Source organism: Bubalus kerabau, chromosome 11, assembly GCF_029407905.1.
Source record: "Bubalus kerabau isolate K-KA32 ecotype Philippines breed swamp buffalo chromosome 11, PCC_UOA_SB_1v2, whole genome shotgun sequence".
In the NCBI taxonomy this organism is placed as follows: domain Eukaryota; kingdom Metazoa; phylum Chordata; class Mammalia; order Artiodactyla; family Bovidae; genus Bubalus; species Bubalus kerabau.
Genome location: NC_073634.1, coordinates 95,425,742 through 95,450,086, shown reverse-complemented (window position 1 = coordinate 95,450,086; position 24,345 = coordinate 95,425,742). Strand labels below are relative to the sequence as shown.

The 24,345-nt window shown below is 58.9% G+C and overlaps 1 protein-coding gene across 11 annotated transcripts in view; it reads right to left on the bottom strand.

The window, feature by feature from the left end:
• Positions 1-24,345, bottom strand: part of DAB2IP (DAB2 interacting protein) — a 212,927-nt gene that overhangs the window by 4,992 nt on the left and 183,590 nt on the right. For 10 of the 11 annotated variants that reach the window (XM_055541036.1, XM_055541038.1, XM_055541035.1 and 7 more), the window contains 11 exons: positions 23,213-23,366; positions 21,504-21,602; positions 20,164-20,718; positions 17,136-17,280; positions 16,900-17,044; positions 14,107-14,343; positions 12,381-12,582; positions 9,751-9,929; positions 6,811-7,717; positions 5,998-6,150; positions 3,735-3,928 (listed from right to left, as the gene is read on the bottom strand). In XM_055541036.1, coding sequence (XP_055397011.1) covers positions 3,735-3,928; positions 5,998-6,150; positions 6,811-7,717; positions 9,751-9,929; positions 12,381-12,582; positions 14,107-14,343; positions 16,900-17,044; positions 17,136-17,280; positions 20,164-20,718; positions 21,504-21,602; positions 23,213-23,366 — 2,970 coding nt within the window. The remainder of the gene's footprint in view (positions 1-3,734; positions 3,929-5,997; positions 6,151-6,810; positions 7,718-9,750; positions 9,930-12,380; positions 12,583-14,106; positions 14,344-16,899; positions 17,045-17,135; positions 17,281-20,163; positions 20,719-21,503; positions 21,603-23,212; positions 23,367-24,345) is intronic. The other variant, XM_055541031.1, reaches the window with a different exon arrangement.

Sequence of the window (24,345 nt, the reverse complement as noted above, 5' to 3'; positions counted from 1 at the left end):
TCCATGGGGTTGCAGAACAGCCAGACACGACTGAGCGACTGAGCACGCACAGCTTTACTTCTGTCTCTACCCTCGGGACTTCCTGCAACACAGCATCTAACCCCCAGGCAAGCACTTAGTCCATCTCATAGCAGACACACAGGACTGTCGTGAAAAGCCAGTGGGATCAGGGTTGAGGAGGAAGGGGCGTGGGATCCTGCCAAGGTCGGGGGTGGGCATTCCTTTGTCACAGGAACGTAAGACACTGAGCAAAGCCTGGATGAAGAAGAGGAGGTAGAAGCAATGGAGGAAGTGGGAGAAACTTCTGTTCCCAGCTATGGTGGAATAACAGGCACTGGGTTTAACCTCCTGCCACAGAAACACCAAACTAGAAAATGGAACAAAATATATGAAACAAAGGTTTCCAGACACTGAAAAACAGGCAGCGCGATACAGCACGGGACTCCCAAGAGATGGGAACACGTGAGGGGAGCCCCGCCCGCTGCTGAGAGTGTCCAGGCAAGCAAAGGACAGAAGTGATCACAGAGAGTCAGGCTACCTGGGAGGATGGGGGGCTGGGGTGGGGGAGGATGAGACGGTGGTGGTGGAGGATGGAAGGGTGAGGGTGGGCGTGGAGAGGTGAAAATGCAGAGAAGACTCTATCTCCTGAGGGGCCCCCTTGGGGCTTTGGCTGGAAACTGGTCTGCAGGCTTGTGAGAAAACAGGCCAGAGCCACTGGGAAGGAATACACAAAACTACCCCTAAAATAGTTTACGATCCTTCCAGGCAGTAAAAACACTCCTGTATTAGAAAACACAGGAGGCATCTAGTAGAATCCCCAGAAGGAAACTGCCTCAACAGCAGAGCCAGATTAGCTCTGGACTAAAGACTACCCAAGACCCACCCCAACAGAGCTTACAAATAAACCTCGAAAGAATCAAACAGACTCTTTCAACTTCTTTGTGTCCCAGAACAAAGCCCCCAGGTACTTAAAGGAACACAAGACATCCAGCAGCTATGTAAAAAAATCACAATGTCTGGCATCTAACCAAAAATCACCAAGCATGCAGAGAAGTAGGAAAACATAACCCTTAACCAGGAAAAACATCAATCAAGACAGACCTGGAAATGTCAGATGACAGGATTAGTAGACAAGGACATTAAAACAACCATTGTGAATGTATTCTACGTGCTCAAGCGAACAGAGGAAAAGCATGAGCAGGATGAGAAGAGAAACGGATGGGATTTAAACCAAACTGAAAGTTTAGAGGCAAAAAATACATCTGAAGTGAAAAAAATACTGGATAGGAGTAACAGATTAGACAGGGAACAATGAATGAACTTGAAGACACACTGTAACAATCTGAGATAAAACCCAGGAAAAAAATTTTAAAAATAAAACAGCACCAGCAGGACGTGGGACAGTATAAAGAAGACTAATACACGTGCAATGAGAATTCCAGAGAACGGCTGGGGCGGCAGAGCTCTACACCCACAGACCCAAGAGCTTAACAAACTCCAGAAACGTGAAGAAAACATGGCAAGGCACTTCACAATCAAATTGCTGGAAATCGATAATAAAGAAAAAAATCTGCAAATCAGCCAGAGGAAAAGTGATATCAATACATTAAGGACAGAGGAACAAAAATACTATCATAGTCCCTGCTATTATAGCCCATGTTAAGGGCAAAATCTTGTCCACTGCTAGTTTTGGTAAACAGCCACACCATGCATATTCTTCTAAAACAGCAGAGGTACACAGCTGTGACAGACAGCCTGTGGCCTGCAAAGCCAAATATCTATTATCCATCCGGTACAAAAAGTTTCCAACCTCTGCCCCTCATGCAACAAGATATAGCTAATATGCCAATAAAGGAGGTAAGATGGAGTCATAAAAAGAACTCAATCTAGAAGAGGGCAGGAAAAGGAACAGATGGTGCAAAGAGAAAACAAGTAGCAAGATAATAGGTTTAAACATAATTATATTGATAATTACATTAAATGTAAAAAGTCTAAACATTCCAATTCAAAGGCAGAAACTATCAGATTAGATAAAAAGCAGGAACAATAAGGTGTCTGTGATAGAAACTCACTTTATGTAGTGAGTGAGAGACATAGCTTTGTTGAAAGTGTAAGGATGAAAAAGGATATAACAAGCTAATGTCAATAAAAAAAAGTTAAGGGTGGCTGTATTAATATCAAAGTGGACTTCACAGAAAGGCATATTATGAGGGATAATTATGAGGATGTTATGAGGAATATTATGAAGTGACCTTGTAACGGTAAAGGGTCAGTTCATCAATAACACATAATAAGCCTAAATCTGTATGCACCTAAAAATAAAGTTTCAGTGACTACAAAGTAAAAACCAACAGAAATGAAAGAAGAAATAAATCCGTAATTATGATTAGAAACTTCATTATCCTTTCCTAAATAACTGGCAGAACAGTAAATAAGTACACAGAAAAACCACTGAAGATACAGAAGACCTGAATAACACCATCAACCAAATTGACCTGGCTGACATTTATAGCAGGGAGGAAACACACCAGGACTGGGTTGTAGAAATAAATGTTAAGTAAGCCACTGAATTCAGGAAAAGACGCATCGCTCAGAGAACAGGGTGAGAAGGAAGTGGTTAGGTTGAAAAGTGTTTTCCTATTTGGAATCACACACAGGAGGTGAGCCAAGAGCAGAGTTGGCAGTTAAGTGAACAGTGGGCTCCTTGTCGCCCCGGTTATAGGCCCTCTGCTCACGCTAACCGTTTTATAAAGAGGAAACCCACAGGTGAACCAAGTAAACAGTAATTAGGAGCAGAGACGCAAGTAGTGTAAATAGGAGGGATTAAGGAAGGATTTGTTTATAGTGGACAAAGCACGAGGCCAGGTTGGGAAACATCATATGTACTGCACACCTGCTAAATCTATGCTCAGGACAGATTCCTGTACCATGGAATCTAATACGTAAATGCACACTGTCTCCTCGCACTTGGTATTATGGCCATAAAGAGGGAGGCTACACCTCGACGACACTCCCTGCTTACAGACAGGGGCAGAGTGGGAGAGAGGCAAATCAACACGGAAATAAAGACAAGCCGTCAATGAAGATGAGAGTCAGCACTCAAGTCACTGGTCCACCTGGCAATCTTCCTGCATAACCCACAGGCACCTTAAAACTCAACATACCCAACACTGGCCTCACCACTCCCCCTCCCTACCCAAACCTCTCTTCTTCCAAACATCCTCATCTCAGTAGCTGGCACCATGACACACCTGGATGCTCTTGGTAAAAATAAGGTTATTTTGTCTGCTTCCCTCCTCTCACTCCCACCCTCACCAGCTGCATGTAACTGACATGTATTCCTACTTCCCCTGCCCTGGACTGGATGGGTCCTCATTGTCTTTCCTGGTACCCCCTCCATCCAGCTTCTAAACTCTAAGAAAATGTGACTCCCCATGGGGGCCCCAAGGCCCTCTGCCTCGGCTGACCTCACTTCTGCCAGGCCACCTTTACACTCCACCATCAACCCACGCTGTACCATGGGGGCGCCCCGTACTTCAAGCTCCCGCCCTCCTCCGGGCTGGTGCCATGCAGTCCCTGCCACTTCAGACTCTTCTCCGCACTCAGCTCTCAAGGCAGCTGAGCAGCCCGTCCCGGGGATCCGAGGCCTCCTGGAGGGCAGCGGGCAGGTCTGCCCCTCTACACGTGTGGGGCCAGGGCCGGGCCTGGAGCAGGGACCAGCTGGCCGCCCTCACCTGCTGATGATGCCCTTCATCTGGATGTCCTTGTCCTCCTGCTGCCGTCGCAGCCGCTCCTCGCCCTCCTCTAGCCGTGCCTGGTACTCCAGCACCAGCTTCTGGGTTGTCTCCTCCTGGCACTTGAACAGGGTCTCATACTCCTCCAGCTTCTTGGTGGAGATTCGCAACTTGTCCTGCAGCACTGCCAGGTCCTGCCAGGAGGGCAGCGTGCCACGGGCACAGCACCCAGGACAGAAAGCACAGGCTCATGAGCCCGGTGGGAGGCAGCCTGGCTCGGAATGCCCCAGGGGTCATCACCAGCCCAGCCCAGTTCACACAGCGGGGAGACGCCCAAGGACCCCAACCAGAGCTGGGGTACAGGGTGAGACTCAATGCCTGGCCCCCGGCCAGGGCTCTCCCACCCCCAAGCCTGACCTACACCTATGAGTGGGATGAAGACTCAAACCCAGATCTCACAAGTAAGGGTCTTCAGCTTCTCCTAATAAACAAAGGTAAACCTCTCCTTATAAAGGTAAACAAAGGAAATCAGAGCACTTTGAGAGGTGGGGGATAGATAGGAGGGGAAACTGGGGTCCAGAAGGGAAGTGAACCAAGCACATGGGGAGTAGAGTGACTACTGGGGTGAGATACTAGCCTCCAGCCTCCATTTGACCCTAAAGTCATGGTGAGTCGCATGGCAAGTGCAAGGAGAGATTAAAGACAAAGTGGTCCAGGGCTCTCTGGGTCTGACTCAGCCTGGCACTCCCCGCCTTTGGGGAATAGGAGGGATGTGTAAATTAGCAAGAGAAGCAGTGAGCTAGGAGGCCCTGTGAGCTGAATAGAGGAGGAGGCGGGGTCAAGACCAGAATCAAAGGGTTGGAGGTGGGAGGTGGGGGCCCAGAGAATCCAGAGAGTGGGGAAGCAGGAAGGGCCTCTCCTTGGGTCTCCCTCATCAATAAAGGGTGGCCCAAAGATCAGGAGATGGCAAGGCTATGTCCTGAAACAAAACTGGCCCCAGAGGAGAGCCCAGCTCCAGGAGAAAAGGCCCATCACGGGTCTTCTGCTCAGAGTGGTGTCAGAAGGGCCCTCCCTGGCACAGGCAGGACCAGGTGTCCAAGGAGTACAAGGTAACTCCAGGATCTGCCTGCCAGGGTTAACAGCAAAGAAAGTTTGAGAAACAGCAGCTCCCTAGGCCAAGGAACAAGGGAAGAGAACACACCAGCTGCAGCCTGAGCCCTGAAATCCTTCGAGCCATCCCCGTAACTCACACATGGAAATGGAGTCTCAGAAAGGCGCAGAGCCGGGAGTGAGGCGAGCCCTCCTTGCTCCCCAGCCAAACTCTGGCTCTGGGAGCACTGTGCCCCATGTGCCCTGGTCCCCTTCACGTAATAATGGTGGAAGCAGGTGGATGCGGCAGACCGAGGAGGGGGACGGTGGAGGCGGCAGAATGCAGCATGGACATGGACCCGGCCCCAGGCCAGTGGGAAGGAAAGCAAACACCCTGACTCGTGTGCCCTCACCCGAGAGGCTGCGACAGGCTCTCCCAGGGCCAAGAGGACTGCGGGCACCCAAGGTGCGTGGGCAAGTGGCTGCTGTTCTGCGGGGCCTTGTGACAGTATGAGCTTTGGCCTCCAGGAGGAGAGGAGGGATCTGGGGAAGTTGCCACATTAACTAGAAGAATTTTGGAGAACAGAAGCACCCCACTGCCCACTAAATGCTAGATGTAATCTAGGGCTGGGGTTTGGAGGTTTTAGGACCGACACTTTCCTCCTGGAAGGAAGAAAACACCTCCACGGCCATGGGGCACCACCACCCCCTGGCTTTCTCTCCCAGACCCTGGTGGAGAGGAGGGTGCAGAGCCAGGCCGCGGGCAGGGGCTGTCCCAGAGCTGGCAGCGCCCCCTCCTCGCTGTCTCCCTGCCTCTTGGTGCATGAGGTCTCCATGCGTGTCTCGGGCAACCCTGAGCCCCATGTCCTGGATTCTCCTCAAGTCCCAGAAGCTTGGCTGCCCAGTCACCGAGGGAATGTGCCTCCTGAATCTGATTCAACACAGTTCCTGGGCAAGTCTCACATGCAGCCCATAGAGGAAACCTCAGGCTTATGCTAAATCCTCCAAATTCCCCTGACTGCCATCCTGACTTGAGACCAGGGGTTGGGAGAGGACTGGACATGTGCAGGAATGAGCAGCGCCCCAAATTCACAGCTTGAGGGGAGAGAGTGTCCTGCTGGCCGCCTCGGGGAGGCAGCCCGCCCTACCCAAGTGGCCAGGGTCTGGTTTTTACCTTTTCCGCTTGGCTGAGTTCCTCCTTACTCCTTAGCCTATCCCTGTGCGGGGGGTCTGGGCCCAGGCCCTCGTCTTCTAACAACTGCGCATTCATGGTCAAGAGCCAGGCAGCCGTGCGGTCCAGGGCATTGGGGCTCACGGGTGAAGGGCCCTGCGATGAAACACAGCTGTGAGGGACCGGGGCGGTGGGGGGAAGGGGTGGGGAGGGGGTGGTCCTGGGTGCGGCACAGGGATGGATGGGCATCTCTGATGCAACCGCCGGCCCCGGGGAGTTTCGCCTCCTAGACGCAGCCTGAGGCTGTCACGAGCCGGGGGTGGAGGGGAGCCTAGCTGAACATGGCTTCTCTGACACCTGGGGGAGAGCCAGTGGGTTTGGGCTGGCAGGTCAGTGTCTAACCCAAAGAACCCATAACTCTGTGCAGAGCCCTGAAGACCAGCTCAGAGCAGGAGGGGGACCAGGGGCCAGGTGGACTCCTACCCTGGGTTGGGCTTTAACAGGCTTTGGAACTGGAGATGGGCAAACAGATCCCTCCCTCTTTCTCTCTGACCCCAGCTGTCTCTAGGGAAACTGGCAGAGGGACCCCAAGCCACAGGGAAGCTGGTTCACAGGATTTAGGCAGGGGCCACTGTGGGGGTGTCACGGCAAGTAGCTGGTGGGAGGGGGCCGAGTGTGGCATCATTCAGCATGGGATGGCAGCTGGGTGTGGGTGGAGATGACGTGACCGGGAGGAGCAGCACGACATGGGGGGTCAGCCTGCCCCCACCCTGGGGCGGGGGGGTGATGACCTGCTCTCTGCCTGGCAGCACTGACCTGCTTGTGCACGGCGCGAGGCTTCAGCTCAGGGCTGTCGCCCTTGGAGGATGAGGACTGTTGCCGCAGCCGGGCTCCGGGCCCAGCCCAGTCGGGCGAGGCTGAGGCCAGCGTCCCGCTCGACGGCCGTGGGTACTGCAGGGTGCTCAGCAGGGTGGGTGGCGTCCGGCCCCGGGGTGCAGGGGGCGGCGGTGGGGGCGGTGGCGGTGGCTGGTCGATCCTCCGCTGGGGGCCGGCGCTGTTCTGCCGTGGCACCGTGGGCTGCCCGCCCTTCTCGGTCAGTGACACCTGCCGCCGTGCCAGCTCCCCGGGGCGCCGGCCCAGGTCTTCGGGGGCGGCGGCGGCGGCGGCGCTGCTGCTGAAGCTGCCCAGCTTGGCGGCAGCCGCCAGCTCTTCGCTGTTGCTGTGGGAGCTCAGGGAGCTGTGGCCCTCGGAGCCCGAATCGCCGAGGCCGCGGGGAGAGAGCGGCAGGCCAGCCGCCATCTGGTACACGGGATTCTGGAAGGACAGCGGTGCCAGGAGCTGGGGCCGGCCCGGTGTGCCCTCCGACGTGCCCGGTGTGGTGGGCGTCTGGCCTGCCCGCCGCACTGTGGCCAGCCCCGCCAGGCTCACGGGGGCCGCCCGGGCCGGCCACCCGGCCACCAGCTGAGTCGCAGGCACTTGGCCATCAGCGGCGAGGGCGTCAGGGCCCGCTGGGGAGCCCGCCTCCCCATCTAGCACACGGGCGTCTTGGAGGTCCACCATGGACAGACTCTTGCCGCCGTTGGCCATCTGAAGATCGGGCTCGTTGGCTTCCGAGTAACTCGAGCTGCGGGCAGGTGAGGGCTGGACCCCGGAGGACCTTGTGACAAAAAACAAGTCCTTGTTTTCGGGGGTTGGAGACGGTAACCGGGTGAAATCTATCAGACTGCAGGGAGACAAGCACACACAGGGAAAGAAGGGGGAAGAGAAGAACTGTGAATGCGGCCCAGGCGGGTCCCGACCAACTGAGAGCCCTGCCAACCTGCTGCCCGTGGCCTGAGCTGGGGAGGGGGGAGAGGGGAAGGCAGGGGAGGCAGGGAGGGGAGAAGAGAGGAGGGGAGGGGGCGGCAAGAAGGGGAGAGTCCCAGGGCGCAGCTGCGAAACCAAACCACAGCCACCGAGCCTGACAGAAGCCACCACCAAGGCGTGGGGCGGATGGCTGCTCCTACACGGAACCGCTGCACTAGGGGCCCGAGCTCCCAGCACCAGGCCAGGCTGCCTAGCAGCGGCCCTTTCCCTGCTCAGCGCAGCATCTTGGGACAGTAGGTTCTGGGGCCTGGGGTGTTCTGAGTCCCCCTGAGCTAAATCCAAACCCACAGTGCAGTGGCTCTCTGCTACCCGAGGGTCCTGCACCGGGAACGATTACTTCAAAGCCACGGGGGGCTCCCTCTGCCTCTTCCCTCCCGTCCCTAGTCAGGCTGCTCACCAAAGTAGGGGGCCTGTGCTGAGAGAAGCCTCCACCTGCAGCCTCCTACTGCCACCCTTTGTCTGACTGGCAGGCGGGGGCTGGGGCTTCCGGCAAAAAAAAAGGTATCAGAGGAGGATCCTCATGGCGTGACTCAGGCAGGGAGGGCCTGCACCTGCAGCCATAGGCCACGTCCCTGACCCTCCACCCCAGGCCCCTAGCCTCTCCCTGGCCCCTTCCAGGAAAAGCTGGCTCCTTGGAAGGAGGCACGGAACCAGCGGGGCTTTGGAGGGAAGGATCAGGGGGAGCTGAAAAGGCTCTGAGTGGGCTGGAGGCAGCAGGAACCTGGGGCTTCAATGTGGGCTTAGAAAGGAGGTGGCTTAGCCTGGGATAGAGAGGAAGTCCATCCCAGGGGTGATGGGACAGGACAGGGCAGGTTGTGGCCACTCGAAGCCACGGCACTTGGGGGCTGAGAAGAAGTGGACGGGGGAAGTAGGTGGAGTTGGGAGAAACCCAGACCAGCCTTGGGCCTGGGTTGCCCTTCACATGCCCAGGTCAGCTCTCCTGACCTCTTGACCGAGGCGTGTCCCCACTTGAACTCTTGCTTTGCCTCACTTGGCAGGTTGTAGGGACGGCCCCTCAAGACGCAGAGGGACCCGGGGGGAAGGGGCGTCAAGGTCTCTGCATCTCCGGCCTCCTCCTGGGCCTCCAGTCCCTCACACCACATCCCCAGGTCCTTGATCTCAACGCCCTCGCCTGCTAAAAGCCTGCCGCTACCGTCCCCACTGTCTCAGAGCCAGACAGCACCCAGCTCTGCTGCTCCAGCCTCCGCCTCGTGAGCTGGTCCAAGACGGTCCTGCTGGACGAGGGGAGTATTTGATCCTAAGTACAGGTAGGTAGCTCGCTGTAAACGCTAAGGTCCTTGTCCTGATGTCAACACTCGAGAACATTATGCCTCCCCTTCCATTGTGTATTGACGGGGCACTCGTCCCAGCACTGGGCGTGCAGAGTGGGAGCTGGGCCTCAGCATCCCTCTAGTTTCCCGGGGCTCCCAGCCTCTACACCTCGTGGAGTCACCTGAACTCCTCCTGAAAACACACCCCGGAGCTCTACTTCCGGAGACTCTGGTTCAGGCCCAGGAAATACGAGCTCATACACACACAAAAAAGTGACTGTGACTAGTGCTGATTGGGACCAGTAACTGTTCCTCGACAAAAGACACTGTCTTTCTCCAGGCCTTTGTGCTAGTCCCTCTACCTAAAATGCCTTTTCCACCAATGGAAATGCTACTTTTCCTAAGCTCAAAACTATAGCGCTACCTCCTCCAGGAAGCCTTCCCTGATTTTTCCCAAATAGAATCTTACTCCTTAGGGCCCAAGGAACACCCTGAGTTTCATTCGACTTGTTTCATAAACACCAGTATAGGTTTCCTCCTCCCCAAAGGAGACTGCAGATGGGCTCTGCCCGGTCTGTACCTGTACCCCACCACACCCAGCACACCTGGCGGCTCTTACCCAGAGAGGTCGTTCTCGATTACCATCTTCTGCAGCCCAGCCGAGACGCTGCTGCTGCCGGAGCCAGGTGTAGAGGCCAAGTCGTTGGTGCCTGCAAGCTGCCCACTGCCCGGGGTGCTCAGAGCTGTGTGGACGTCCCTCAGGATTCGAGGCAGAGGCCCCAGCTTGGATACGATGCTCTGCAAAGACACGGCAAAGGGGGCAGGTGTGAGCCAGGGGGCCACCTGGGGAGGCCAAATGCACTGGAGCCACCGTGTTCAAAATCACTAAGCAGCCAGTCAGAGATGCAAGCTCGCCCTCCCCTGCAATCAGATTCAGTGGGTCTGGGGAGGGGTAGGGAGCCCAGAAACGACAAATTACATTTTTATCAGCTCCCTGGATATCTCTGGGATGGGGGCAACGCCCACAGGAAGACACACTAACCTAGTCCAAGCCTTTCACCCTGGTCTGTCCTGCCTCAGGGGCCCACAGAGGATCCTGGAGTTTGCCCCCATCTCCCCAGTGGAGAGGCTTCTGGGGTGGCCCCCTCCCGTGTCACCTACTGCACAGGGTGGGCTGAGGCCCGACCCACTTCAACACCCGAGTCCCCAGGGCGATGGCCCAGGCACAGAGCAGGCACTCCTGCTCACCTGTCAGACAAACAAGTGGCCAGTCAGGCAGAGGGTGGTGCCTGGGCTCGTCTGAAGCCCACTGTCCTGGTTTAGACCAATGGTGGTTAAGCTTCTAGGCCGAGCGGGTGGGGGGTTGGGGGGACTCTGCCTTCATCTGGATTATGTCCCGGCTTCCACCGACGGCTATGCGCAGAAAGCAAGCATGAAAACTCATGTGGTCCACAGAGGGGAGACGTGAGCAGCAAACAGCTCGACTTTAAATCCTGCTGCAACACTGTCAGCTGTGACGGCTGCAAACCACCGTCCATACCTCCCGCCTGGTCCTGCAGGCGTGGGGGATGGTGGCCCCCAGCACAGAGGCTCTGGAAGTGGTGGCAGAGTGGCAGGTGTTGGCAGCTGTGGAGGAAGACAGGGCTCTGAGCCTCATGTCCATTGCTCCCTCCTGGGTCTCTCGGAGCCAAAGGGCAATGGACATAAAGGAGCAAAAATGATTGCAACGGCCATTCATAGTGAAAAGCTGGGACTGATCTGAGTGTCCAGTGAACTGCATGGTGCAGTCACGTGATTGGACAGTCTGTGCCATTAGAAAGGTCACAGTGGTGTGTGGCATGTATGGTTGGGGAAAGATGCCCATGAGAGAAGAGTGAGCAATGCATGCAGCAGTGCACGCTACGTTCTCACTTTAACAGAAAAGGGTAAGAACTGCCTGTGTGGGTACCTAACATGTGCACAGAAGTGCCTAGAAGGCCGCACACCAGAGCGCCCTGAGTGCTCACCCCTAAGGATGGGGCGGGAGCAGGAGGCCTTCCAGCTCTGGTTCAGCAGCAGCTACTTTTGTAATCAGTCCTGAATATTCATTGGGAGGACTGATGCATATTAAAAAGCAGAGACATTACTTTGCCAACAAAGGTCCATCTAGTCAAAGCTATGGTTTTTCCAGTTGTCATGTATAGGTGTGAGAGTTGGACCATAAAGAAAGCTGAGTGTTGAAGAGTTGATGCTTTTGAACTGTGGTGTTGGAGAAGACTCTTGAGAGTCCCTTGGACTGCAAGGAGATTCAACCAGTCAATCCTAAAGGAGATCAGTCCTGAATATTCATTGGGAGGACTGATGTTGAAGCTAAAACTCCAATACTTTGGCCACCTGATGTGAAGAACTGACTCACTGAAAAGACCCTGATGCTGGGAAAGACTGAAGGCAGTAGGAGAAGGGGATGACAGAGGATGAGACGGTTGGATGGCATCACCGACTCAATGGATATGAGTTTGAGCAAGCGCTGGGAGTTGGTGAAAGACAGGGAAGCCTGGTGTGCTGCAGTCCATGGGGTCGCCAAGAGTCAGGCACAACTGAGCGACTGAACTGAACTTTTGTAAGATGGGCTCTCAGAGCCCTGGGGGGCAGCAGAGGTTCTGGAAGTGGGTCCTGGCAGTTGCTGCCCAGAACCTGCCCACTGTGCAGGCTGGGCCTGCTGTGGGCAGTGGAACCCAGGCCACAGGCCCTGCAGCAGTGTCTGAGGTGTTGAGGGAATGACTGTTTCAACAGATGGTCAAGGGCACTTCTGGAAAGTTTTGCAACTTGCTGCCTGACACATGGAGGCGCAGCATCTCCAGTCCATCATTTTTGTATCAGTGGCCTTAAAATCCAGAGCAAGGACATTTTAGGAGACACAGCTAAATCTGATCATACTTCCCACGGGTAGGGAGCACAGCATGCCTTCACCCATGGATGCCATCCACTCAGAGGCGCAGCCGAGGCCCCAGTACACAGAGTGGGCTCCCCTGGCAGATGTCAGTGCGTGAACGTGGCACTCCCCAGCAAGGATAAGGGCCGAGATCCCTCCCCAGCGCGTGCTGACAGGGCCTGCACTGGATCCCTGGGCTCTGGCACGCTGGCGGGGCCGCTGATCTCTACCGCACAGGCAAAGCCTCAGGCCTCGTGGTTACTCTGGGAGGAGCAGCCTGCAGCTTCAGTGCCCTAGGGCCCAGCCACCGCCCCATCATGGCCCAAGTGGTCAGGCACCTGCTCCAGCTGGCTGACGGCCTCCCAGAGCAGCGAATGCAGGCTGGAGAGCTCGCGGCCCAGGTCGATGTAGCCCTCGAAGCCAGCCGTGTTGGAGACGGTCTCAGGGTTGGAGATCTCCAGCAGGAAGCGCTGCATGTTGGTCCACTCATGCTCCAGGAACTGGTTCATGAACGACATGTACTCTTCCTTGCTGCCGAACCTGGAGCCAAGCAGATGGGGTGAGCACTCTGGGCCCTACCCGGGAGCCCCCCTACTTCTCGGAGACACCCTCGCCCCCTGGGCTCCCATCCCTCCTCTGTGGCCGCCTTCCACACCACTTACTCCCCAGCCAGCCAACCCCCACGGATTCAGGGCACTCATGGCTAAGTCTGGAGACCTCCTTCTGGACTTTTCCTTCCAGGATCTGGAATGTTCCATGGCCCTCACTCCACATTTCACTGCCAGTCTCAATCTCCTTCCTCTTTCCCTCCAAATGTCTGTGGCCCCTGATGCACAACTGACTCTCAAGCCACACTTGGCCAGGTCTCTCTGCTAAGCCTTCCGAATGTTCCTCTTCAGGCACCTTCCTTTGTCCTCAGCTTGGCCAAGTCTGGGGTCACCTTCGTCACCCCAAACCCGCACCCTCCTCTGGGGCTCCCCATCCCAAGGAGACCGATCCAGAAGCCTGGCCGTGTTCAACTGCTCCCTCTGCCTCCCCGTCAACTGGCAAGGCCTACTGGCCTCATCTGATCACCCTACAACCTGCAGCCATGGCCTCCTATATCACCATCACCTCTGGTATCATCCCTGACCCAATCCTTCCACTACTCTGCCTTTACCAGGACCATAACTCTGCTCTCCTCCTGGCCTCAGGGCTGCCAGTCTTGTTCCCTCTGCTCCTGGCCCCTCTGCTGCTGGGCTGAACTTGGCAGGACTTGGCACAGGTGAGGGCCACCTTGCTCAAAGCCCTCTGGCAGCTCCTACTGCCCTGCCTGGCCTCCAAGTCCTTGCTGTCCTCTAGGGTGGTCTCCCACCTCTCTCCACCTAGCACGTGACAATTCAGGAACGGCAGAGCGTCTGGTCCCTCCCTGGCCTGCACCTCTGTGTCTTTTCGTCCTGAACTCAGCTGGGAAGCGCATCTCCTAGGAAGCCTCCCTCTCTCCTCTTCCAACAAGCGGATGGCCCTCCTAGGAGGCCACGCCCCTGTCCATCACTGCTCTCCCTGCTGAAGTGTTGGCTCTGGGAGGGTGGGGACCAGCAGTGATTCATGGCCCAGCCCCGCAAAGGCCCGGAGGGGCTCGATCCACACCTCGTGAGAGCCGCTCTCTGAGCCAGCCCATCTGTGTCCACCCACTCACTCTAAGGTACAGCGAGAACACTGAAGTGCTTCACGAACAGACGTCCTTGGCAGCCTTAGACAAGGACAGTCTGGAGCCACCTGGGTGCCCAACCGCAGCAGACGGGTTCAGGAGACATGGGCCCTTCTCCCTTGAAGGCATATTAGTCACTCATTTCAAAAGGAAGCTCGTGAATGTTAAGTATGTGGGAGAATCCTTATGATAAAACGTTCATTCAAAGAAGCAGAAGGAAAAATAATACCCTGCCTTATCACCCTTGAAAACTAAGGAAACGCACCACAGGAGGGGAGCCTGCGGTGCAGAGGAGAGAGGGACGGAGGGAGGCGGGGCCGAGAAGGCAGGGACGGGCTCCAGCCTGCCATCGGGGTGGGGGATGTGGCACTCACTTGGCAAAGTTGGCCAGGTTCTGGGTGACTTTGGCGATGAGGGTGAGTGTGCGGGCGGTGCGGTCGTCGGGGTACTCCTGCAGCAGGTTGAAGAGCGAGGGGGACATGATGGCCGGGCAGAGGAAGCGCAGGAACAGAGAGGCACTGATGAGCCGCTCGCTGATGTCCGGCCGGCCGCGGCTGCTGCACTCTTGCCTCCAAGAGGCAAACACCTCCTTGAGCTCCCGGGGGAAGACGCTGTGTGGGGACAGGTCATGGGGGGGAGTCGGGGAGTTAGTCGTCAGGTCGGGACCAGAGCAGGGAGCTGGTTCTGGGTCTGATGGAACCGAGTTCTGTCCCGCTCCCACCCTGATGGCTACCTGACGGCCCAATGCCCAAGTTCTCTGAGCCCACTCCTCCGCCATCCACCATCCGCTGGGCAGGGCCAGGCCACCACAGGCCAGGGATGCCCAGGCCGCAGTTGGTGGGTCTCTCAGAGGGCCTGAGTGAGAGGTGACATGAGCGCTGGGGCCAGGCCCCACGGGGCTTCACCCTTGCCCCACCTGGCAGGCGTGGGGTCTTTTGCAGAGAGAGGGACACGTGGCAGAAACAGAGCACCGCTCCTCGGTTCTTGTCCCCGGCTTTTGAGAGGGACCCCCTCCGCTCCAATAACGTTATAGGATCTGAGGTTCTCAGCAGAGCTGGGTGATCAAGACGAGGGGCGGATCCTAACCACAGGCTAAGAACACAGGTTCTCGCTAACTCGGGTGTGGAGGGAAGCGGAGGCAGCGACCTCCCTAGGCCGACCTGGAGAGGGTGGGCAGGGCTCTCAGCACCTGTCTGGGGGCTGTCTCCGCTGAGCACCTCCACCCTGCCTCAGTGAGGCCCCACCAGGCCAGCCTTTCAGAGGCCTTCCTATCTTTTTCACTCTGGAAGATGGGTGTTCCCTGAACCCAGCCTACACCTGGCTCTCCCACTAGCTCCAGGGTGCTCTGCCCCAGGGCCTGGCCCTCCCCAGGCTGCTGTTTCCTCACTCCTGCAAGGGGAACAAGACCATCCCTGCCGAGTTCACACAGCCATCTATCCGAAGGTGGGGACCCCCAAGGCCTTAAGCTGCTTTGATCAGCTTGAAAAGCTTTTGCCTAACAAGCCCAACAGACTCAGGCAGTGAACGTGGCTGAACAACAAGGACGTGGCTGGAGAGGAAGTGAGGGCAGGTGACCTTGAGCCCCGGCCCCTGAAGCGCCTGGCACAGGACTGGGCAGGGGGCAGGTGCTGAGTGATAACATTTATCAGTGGCCTCGTTCAGAACTGAGAGGGGCCTGCACACATGCCAGAAAGAGGAAATGGAAAACTATTGTCCACGGATATGTTTCCCCGTGTCCCACACCCGGCCCGCCCTGGGTGAAAACACAGCCCAAGGGTGGGAAGTGTGTTCCAGACTTCAAACTCTCTGGTTGTTCCTCCTGGCCTGGTGCCAAGGGTCATTTTCAGCTCAGCCCAAAGGGCCAGGGAGGCCCAGCAAGCACCCTGTGTAACCCTGGGGCAGGGGGACCGGGGCCACCAGCGTAGACCCCGCCGGCTCTGCCCTGACCCAAGGCTGTCGCTCTCCTCGCAGGCCCGCCTCTGCCTGTGCCCGTCCTTCAGGAGCAGCCAGGTCCTTCTGGTGCCCAACCCCACGGTGCTCAAGGCACTCTGATGGGAGCAGAGCTGTGAGGCAGGGTGGCTGCGGGGGTGAGCCGACCGTCTCAGGTGACATAATAAAGGAGGGCCACAAAGGCGAGCTAGACATAGGCCCTCCAACAGGACAGGAAAGAACACGACCAAAGAGAGAAGCAAGCTACAGCCGGAGGTGGGATGGGGGAACGGGGCCAGGAGAGCCACTCGGGTGGGGAAGGGAACATAGGTCCTGAGCTGGAGCAGTGACTGAGGAAAAAGCCTGGGCAGCTCCTCCAGTGTGAAAATAAAGCCACTCCTGGGGGCTGGTAGTATGGTCCCCTGGACAGTCACACAGCTGTCTCTGATGAGGCTGTACTAGCTCAGTGGCCACCATTCACATGTGCCGGGACGTTCATCTTGCATGGAATGGCCCGGGACTGACTGTGGCCCAGTCCTGTAAGAGCAGCCTGCCCTGCACACTTCTGCTCCTCTCCGGGGCCGCCAGGGGCCCCCAGAACTCGGTCCTAGTAAAGGCCAGTCCTGCTCCTCAGTTCTCTATGGTCCCAGCAGGAGGCCCACCCAGTGTCCAGGCCCCACACAGGTGCGTGATGGGGCCACTCCAAGCCTGTGACCTGAGCACCAGCTTCCATGGCCAGGTGAGGCGTCCCAGGTGAAGCCATCCACCCACCCCAGGGGTGCCTGAGCAGAGCCTTGTGCATCTGGCTTCTTGTCCAGCCGTAGCACCTAGAGTGGTGCCAGGCAGTACCCACTGTCCAGCATGTGTAAGGGACTGCTGGGTCTGAATACTCAACAATGCACATCCTACCTACATACTCTGGAACACTCCAATGTCTGAGCCCAGAAAGGACCAGTCGGACTCAGCAGGGTCAGGAAGAAGGTGCATTCCAATCCCAGGGCACTGACTCTGAAGCTGTGTTACCTGCCCTTTCCCTGTTAAACCTCAGCTCTCTTGTTGGCAATGACAGAGGAGAGCGCCTCACCGAGCTCTCGGGATGGGATGACGCTCACAGGGGCCAGCCCAGCGCCCAGCATGCTCTAGGCACCCAGCCTACACAGAAAGATGGGGGGAGAGGGAGGCATGCGGGGTGGGACCCTGGGCAGTAGAGGCCGAGTGGGCGTGGGGGCAGCACTGACCAGTAGGAGTTGATGATTTTGCAGAAGGCCAGCTCGCAGCACATCTTGAGGTTGCCCTGGTGCTCGGGGAGGTCAGCGGCCGAGCACTTGCTTGGGTCCACTTCACAGTTTTCGTCTGACTCGTACAGCGCTTTGATGAACTCCCCTGTGGCCGAGAGGGCGGGAGGGGGCTGTGAGGACCCAGTGGGCATGCCCCACCCTGACCCTCTTGCCCCGAGTCGGCCTACACCCCATACCTAGTGCATCCTGCAGGTACTTCTGGCCCACCAGCTTGAGGTACTCCTCGATGGCCTTGGTGGCCAGTGTGTTCTCCCGGAAGATGAGGTGCTCGTTGTCCCCACAGCGGTCCACCTCCGACATCATCAGGTCGGTCAGGAAGTCCTGTGGAGCCAGGCGAGGAGAGCATACCTGAACAGGCCTGGCAGGTAAGGTCCCAGGGGTCCAGACCCATGCTCCCTGGCCAGGAGCCCCTGCTCTGTGAGGCTGTTCCATCGCCAAGCTGCTGGGTCTCACCTGTGGGGGCTTCCGGGGTATGAGAGCAGGGCAGCCTGATGAGGGGACATGGTGACATCTGAGCTGGACCCCGGATCAGTGAGGCAAGAGCCCCCGCATCATGGCCAGACCCGTGGGACTCCAATCTCTGCTTAGCCCTGTCCCGGCCTGGCAGGGTGACCGAAAAGAGCACCCCCATCCCAGGGCTGAGGACAAACAGGCTGCCCTGCCTCCTTGTACAAGCAGCTACGACCGTCCACCCATCACTGTGATGAGGTCTCCCACGCCAGACAGGGGCTCGTTCTGTGCAGCCTCACGGGGAAGGAAGACAAGAGGCAGAGGCAGGCCAGCTGCCCTGGAAGGCAGTGAGCCGGGGCTCAGACGGAAGGAGACAGACCTCGGCTTGGGTGGGAAGGTGGCCTGGCTACAGCACAGCTCCCCGGGCAGACCCAGGAGGGAGCCTGAGCCCACGCCTTCCCTCCTGACTGCGGGGAGGCTTACAGGAACCTGCTGCACCCATCCAGGTGGAAACACCCCCCACCTCGGAGCCTGCGCCTCCTCACGCCCACGGCCAGCCTTGTGACCTGGGGAGGGGAGAGGGCAGGCAGGAGGCAAGAGGCAGGGACCCAGGGGCAATAGGGGCACAGGGCAGGGGCCGGCCAGAGCAGAGGCCGGGTGGCTGGCGTTGTGCCAGGGCTACTGATGCTCCAGAAATGCCTCACCCAACGCGCCCAACTTCAGGGCCCTCTGAAATCACAAGTGTGCCTTGAAATACAGAACTGAACTCTGGGCCCTGGAGACCTGGTTGGCCAATGGAGAAATAGGAGGGCCAGGGTGGGAGAGTGGCAGTTGGTCTCCCCGGAGACCACATAGCCTGAGGACCCTTCCTGACCGCTGGTGACCTCTAGGGCCTCCTTCTCTGAACACGGAACAGCAGATGTCAGTACTGCGTGTGCTGCTCTGCTCATGCCCACGGGCCCTTCTGAGCTCCTGGGTGCTCAGGTGCAAGGCCCAGGCGGGGGTGAGGAGGGGCTCTCCTTAGAGCCAGAACCTGGCTGGGGTGGGGCAGGGGCAGGAAACAGGCACAGAACAGGAAACTGACCTGTCCAAGGCCACACAGCTACGGGGACCAAATCTGGCCTGAGTGTCTTGTTATGAAGGTCCCATTTCTCCTACTGCACTGAGTTGGGGGCGGGGGGCAGTGGGGGGAGATGACAGGGGGCAAAGCATGCCCAAGGTCCTCTTTCGGGACTCGGAGCCCTTGGCACGTGCTCCAGAGAAAGGCATCTCACCCCTTAGCTCCCCAGGGGCTCAGAGCTCAGATGCATATCACCCCAGCAGCCTGAGTTGCTCCCCCCACCCAACAGAAGGTCCGCTGAAGAGCTAGAGCCCCGGCTTCCGTCTCCTTCCACAATGAGCACCCTGATTTCTCCTGTCTCAGCTATGAGCCTGAGAGCAAAGGTTCCTTCAGATCAGAGTCAGCCTCCCAGGCCGGCCCAGCCCTCAGGGGGCTGCTTACTGAAAGGACAGACCTAGAGGCAGAAAGGAGGCCGCTGGAGCCTCTGCTGCCTCCCTTGGTCTCCCTCTCCAGGGGAGGAGGCGGTCCAACCACAGAGGAACGGAGTGCCCCATGCCCACGGAGAAGTACCTCTCCTGGTCCCCCACCACGAGCCCAACGGGCAGGGGCTCTGAAGGGCCCAAATGAGGCCAGGGCCTTCTGATCAGGCAGAGAGAGAGAATAAGAGCACTGATGGACGGCGCACCCTGGCCTCTGCCTGGGGGCTGAGGCCTGACCCCCAAACTGTGTCTCCCCCGAAGCCCAGGCTGAGGGCTCGGGACCCTGACCAGGGAGGGCAGTCCCTCACCCCCACCACAGGCCACAAGTCATGCCACGTCTGGAGGGCAGAGGCTCGCCCCCCAGGGCAGGCACCCAAGGCCTTCTGCAGCGTAGATGGACCCCACGTTCAGCCTTTCTCCACACACACCCTTTGAGCAGCTCCCCCAAGGCCCCCCAAGGCAGGGGGCAGGGTGGAACCATGTTCTGCTGGGCTGGGCAGGTAGGCATGCGGAGCCTTCCAGAAGGAGCCGACCTGTCTGCAAAGACCAGTGAGTATGTGGGGCTGGGCGTGGCCTGGCAGGGCGGCAGGCGGCAGGCGGTGGGGAGGACAGCAGGGGCCCTCCAGCCCTGGAGCAGGGCCTGCTGGAGGGCTCGGGCAAGCTCTGCCCCAGGGGCTCCAGAGCTGGGGCGGCTGCCCACCAAACAGACAGCTGCAATGGTGACTGTGTGCCCCGTGTGCATGCACTGGGAGTTGGGAGGGGAGTCTGGGGCTCAGACAGCGGCTGCACCCTGGCCGTCACCTGCTGCGATGTGTGATAACTCAACACACCAGACGTGTGTGTCTGGGTCGCTGGGACCCATGTGCTGGCAGAGGTGGGCCTTGTGGCCTGCTCCCCTGGAGCCTCAGGGAGGGGCTGGCCTCTGGGACAGTGGGGAGGCCCTAAACCCACTTCCTCGCTGCAAGCTGTGTTGCAGACCACGGGCTCCATACCTGCCTCTGAGATCAGCTCCAACCACGGAGCGGGTGCACAAAGCCCCCCACCCTTCAGGATGCAGCTCCAGATTGAGGGGGGCCAACTAGCTATGACTGGTGCCTCCAGCAGAGCTGAAATTCATGACGTGGACGCGGGGACCGACAGGTCATCTGGTGCCTGTCCCCCAGCCTCCATGGGGCCCACAGGAGGCAGCGTCCCACCCGAGGCCTGGGCACCTACCTTCACCTTGCCCGTGCTCTGCAGGATGTGCACCAAGGCCGATGCCATCTCCTCCTTGGTCTTGGCGCTGAGGATGGGCTCGAGGGCAGCGCAGAGCCCCAGGTAGTGGTTGGTGATGTGCTCGGCGAACTCCTTGTACATCTCCATGGGCAGGATGGTGATGGTCTGGTAGCGCGCCTTGATGCGGATCATGGGCCCGGGGCCCTTGCCGCCCTTGGGGTTGGGCGTCACAACCGGGTACCACTTCTCCACGAACTGCCGGCCGGCCACGGAGGCGGCGGGCAGGCTCACCAGGCCCAGGTAGCTGCTGCGCTCCTTCTTCTTCTTCTTGTCAGTCTCGCGGTACAGGTGGACGGTGACCATGCGCAGGGGCGGCAGGTTGTGGAACTCGAAGTGCTCGCCCCAGAAGACGTTGTCGGTCTTGAGCTTGCCCGTGGTGCGCGCGTACAGCACGTCGTCCAGACACAGCTCACACAGGTACTTCTTCTTGGCCGGCAGGTCCTTGGCCTCGATCACCCACAGCTTCAGAATGTGCTCCACACGCCGGCTGTTGTCCTACACACGCATGGGCGGGGAGAGGGCGCAGTTACCAGGAGCCTGGCACCTGGCCCCCTGCCCAGCCTGGAGCCGGGAAGAGCACTCAGAACTGCTCAGGGCCAGCTCTGGAGTCTGAAGGACGTGGGGCCGGATCTCTGCTCTGCCTCATACACTAGCTCAGTGACCTTGGGCAAGCAACCGTCTATGATCATCGAAGCCTTAAGCGCCTCTGTCATGCAAGGCCACAAGCTGAGAGCAAGTCGAGAGGCCAGCGCGATGCCTGGCACGTGGCGGCCGTTGACTGGCTCTTGGGAAGCTTGCTGGTCCACAGAGTCACATGGAGACAAGTACTGCTGAGGTCCTTCCTCAGTGATGGCACGGTGACCAGGACTCAGCTCCAGGCCGAGTCGGCCAAAAGCAGTGATGACAGCTGGGGAGAGGCCTGGGGGCAGTGGGAACGCTGGGCAGTGGGTGCCAGCCTGGGCCGGCAGTGCTTGCCTGGAGGAGGGGACTGGTGGCTAAGCTAGACTTGGAGGGCTAGGCAGGCACTGGCCGTGGGGGGGAAGGGGGCAGACAGGACACCGGCATCCAAAAGGCCGACCCTGGGTTCTCTGGCCTGGCCTCCCCAGTGTGCAGCTCAGCCTCTTTCCGAGCCCAGCACTATGGCCCACGCCGGCCCCAACCACACCCCAGTCCCAGCCCCCTCCAGAGCCCCCGCCCTCTGCTCTCTCGAGTCGGAGCCTGTGCTCTGCTCGGGGTGCAGCCTCCGCCCCGCGCTCTGGGGGCTGGGGATACAGGCCCACCTTGTTGGGATGCACGGCTCGCCGCAGGTTCTCCATCCACTTATCCCGCTCAGCTGCTGACCGGCAGGAGAAGCACTTGCTTCCTGAGGACGTCGTCACCTGCGGGGGCGGCACAGTGTCACGGGGAGGGGGAGGCACAATGGAGGACCCCCGGGGCTGGGGTGGGAGGAGGGACCCCGGCTGCCAGGTCTGACAGCACCAGAGCCTCAGGGAGGAGGCAGGACGAGATGCACGGTGCCCCCTGGATTTTACGTTTGCAGGTGGTGCCCCGAGGCCTGTGGTCCCAGAGCAGGATGGCGACAGGACAGTGTCCAGCCCCATGCCAGCTGGCGCCTGAGCCCTGCCTCGGGGCCCTCTGTCCTCAGGAAAGCATCTCTCTGCGTCCACCCTCATTCTCCTGGAGATGGTGGAGACAGAAGGCACAGCTTCTGCATGAATCAGAGGACACTGAGGTCTCCCTCTATCGCTGGAGCCACAGGCACCCCGGAGACAGCCCTGGGTCAGCCTGAGGGTCGCCTCGTCCTCAGCTGACACCTGCTGACGATGCTTCTCTTGCTGAATGTGACGGCGGTGGGGGTCACAAAGGGCTAACCTATTTGAGGCCGGACTAGAAAACCGAGAATGGTCTCTCTGGGTGTGCTGGGCCCTGGGGTCTGTCCTGGAACCCTTACCCTCCCCGCCCTGTCTGGCTTGCTCATCCTCCAATCTTCTCTGGGAGAGGAAGCCCAGCCCAAGCTGCTTCTACTCTGTCCCGCTGTCCCCTGCACCTTGCTGAGGGCCCTATCCAGCCATTCACGGGCCATACAAGCCACAGCATCCCCTGCTGTGCACAAGTGGGTAAACAGCATCAGGCGCCCCCCCCACCCCAGACAGAGAAGTCAGATCCCAGAAGGATTCCAGTGCGGCCAGGAGTCCTGAACCAGAAATAGCACCCAAGGGGGCACAGGGCTGGGGCAAGGTGCCAGGTACCACCCCAGTCTCCCCTGGAGCTGGGGGCGCCAGGAGGTTGCCACAGCAGTTCCATGCTCATGCCTCTATCGGAAAGCTCCCCTAATTATGCAAGATCGTCGGGGGTGGGATGCTTCCCAGAGACAGAGGTGGGAAGAGAAAATGAATAATTAGAGAAGCAATTAGGAACTCCCAGGAACACCTGCGACATTAGTTACCCGGGTCCTGACTTGGCCTCGTGAGCTCTGACATCTCTGGGCCAGATTCCCCGTCTACAGGAGGCACTGGACAGGGATCCCCAGGGAACAGCCTGGCTGGGCCGGGTGGCACCCCCTCTGCCCTCACACCTGGGGTCACAGAATGGCGGCGCAGGAAAGATCCTGGCTCTCATCATGCAGAGGCCAGAGAAGGGGGTGCTCTCTCCATGGCCCCACACCACACTGGGGGTGTTTCACAGAGAGGTGAGCAGGCTTGAGCCATTCCACATACGCCTTGGACGTCCCTTCCACCCACTCGGGACTCCTGCACATCCCCGCATGGGGGACAGTGCTGGTCAGTCTCCAAGGAGAACACAGGGCAGGAAGGAAGCCCCCATCTCCCAGCTCCACTTGGTCTCTTGGGAGTCCAAAAGCACTGACAGTTTCTGGCCACTGCCCCCAAAGAGTGGAGGCCACAGGACCCTCCAGGAGGGCGGCTGACGGAGACCTGGCCTCCTGCGGGAGGACACCTGGGCCTGCCCCACCCCGCCGCCCCGGACCCACCTCGAAGCAATAGTCCTGGCCCAGGATGCTGCTGTGCACGGGCTTGATGACCACCTCCTCCTCCATGCTGAGGTCCAGCGCCTCCACCGCGCTGCTGGGGCTGAGCAGGGACTCGTGGGAGCGAGACTCTTTCAGCCTGGGCATCAGATGAGACCTGGGGGCGGGCAGCAGGGGTGTCAGGTCAGCCTGCCCTGTCCCCTCCCTTCCCCTCTTCTCCGAGGAGGCCTGCCCAGAACCCCCTGCAGAGGCCATCACACCCCTCAACACCCATAGTCCTTTCTGTCTTAAGGAGATTCGGGGGTGTGTGTGGGGGTGATGGTGGTGCTGGAGTCAGAGACCCGCAGGGAAGAGCAGACCTGACCCAGGCAGCCTTCCAGGGTTGGGTGCCTTCCCCACCCCCCTGGTCCCCTTGCAAGACAGAAGCAATCGCCCTGTCCCAACATTTCTCCAGGCCACCACTGTTTACGGAGCCCTTTCGCACACACCAGCACACCCACCCACCGGCCCCAGGCGAGGCAGGCGTGCCATGGGACTCTGTGTTCCCTCCTCACGCCCGAGGACCATGAGGCTCAAAATGGAAGGGATGGAGCCATCTCTGCAGTGCTGAGAGGCACTCAGTGAGCGCTAAGAGGCAGACAGGGTACACGCACTGGGGCTCGGGGGCCAGGCCAGGGTCAGGGGGCCCAGCACAGATGGGCCCTGACAGACTGGCCGTGGACCTGGGTCCACTGCCACCTGCTGTGTGGCCCTGAGCAAGTCATTTCCCTGAGCCTCGGTTTCCCCTTTCCACGGAAAGCACCTCAGATGGCACCTGGTGCTTGATGGAAGTCCACCCAGAGAGGCAAAGCTCCCTTTCTACAGTCAACAGGACACAGCAGGCAAGACACCAGGGCCCCTCTCCCACAGCCGGGGCACAGGAAAAGCCAGAGCACCAACCAGGCCTGCTAAGACCACCCCAGGGCAGAGGCTGGGCAGGCCACGGCCCTATGCAGGTCCAAACGCTGCGCTTAGCTCACCTAGACCTCCCCAACTCCAACACCCTCCAGCCATTCAGCTCCTGGCCTCCAAGGGTTAAGCCACCACCTCTCCCTGCCTCGCCAAAAAAGACCCTCCCTCACTCAGGTCAGTGAGGC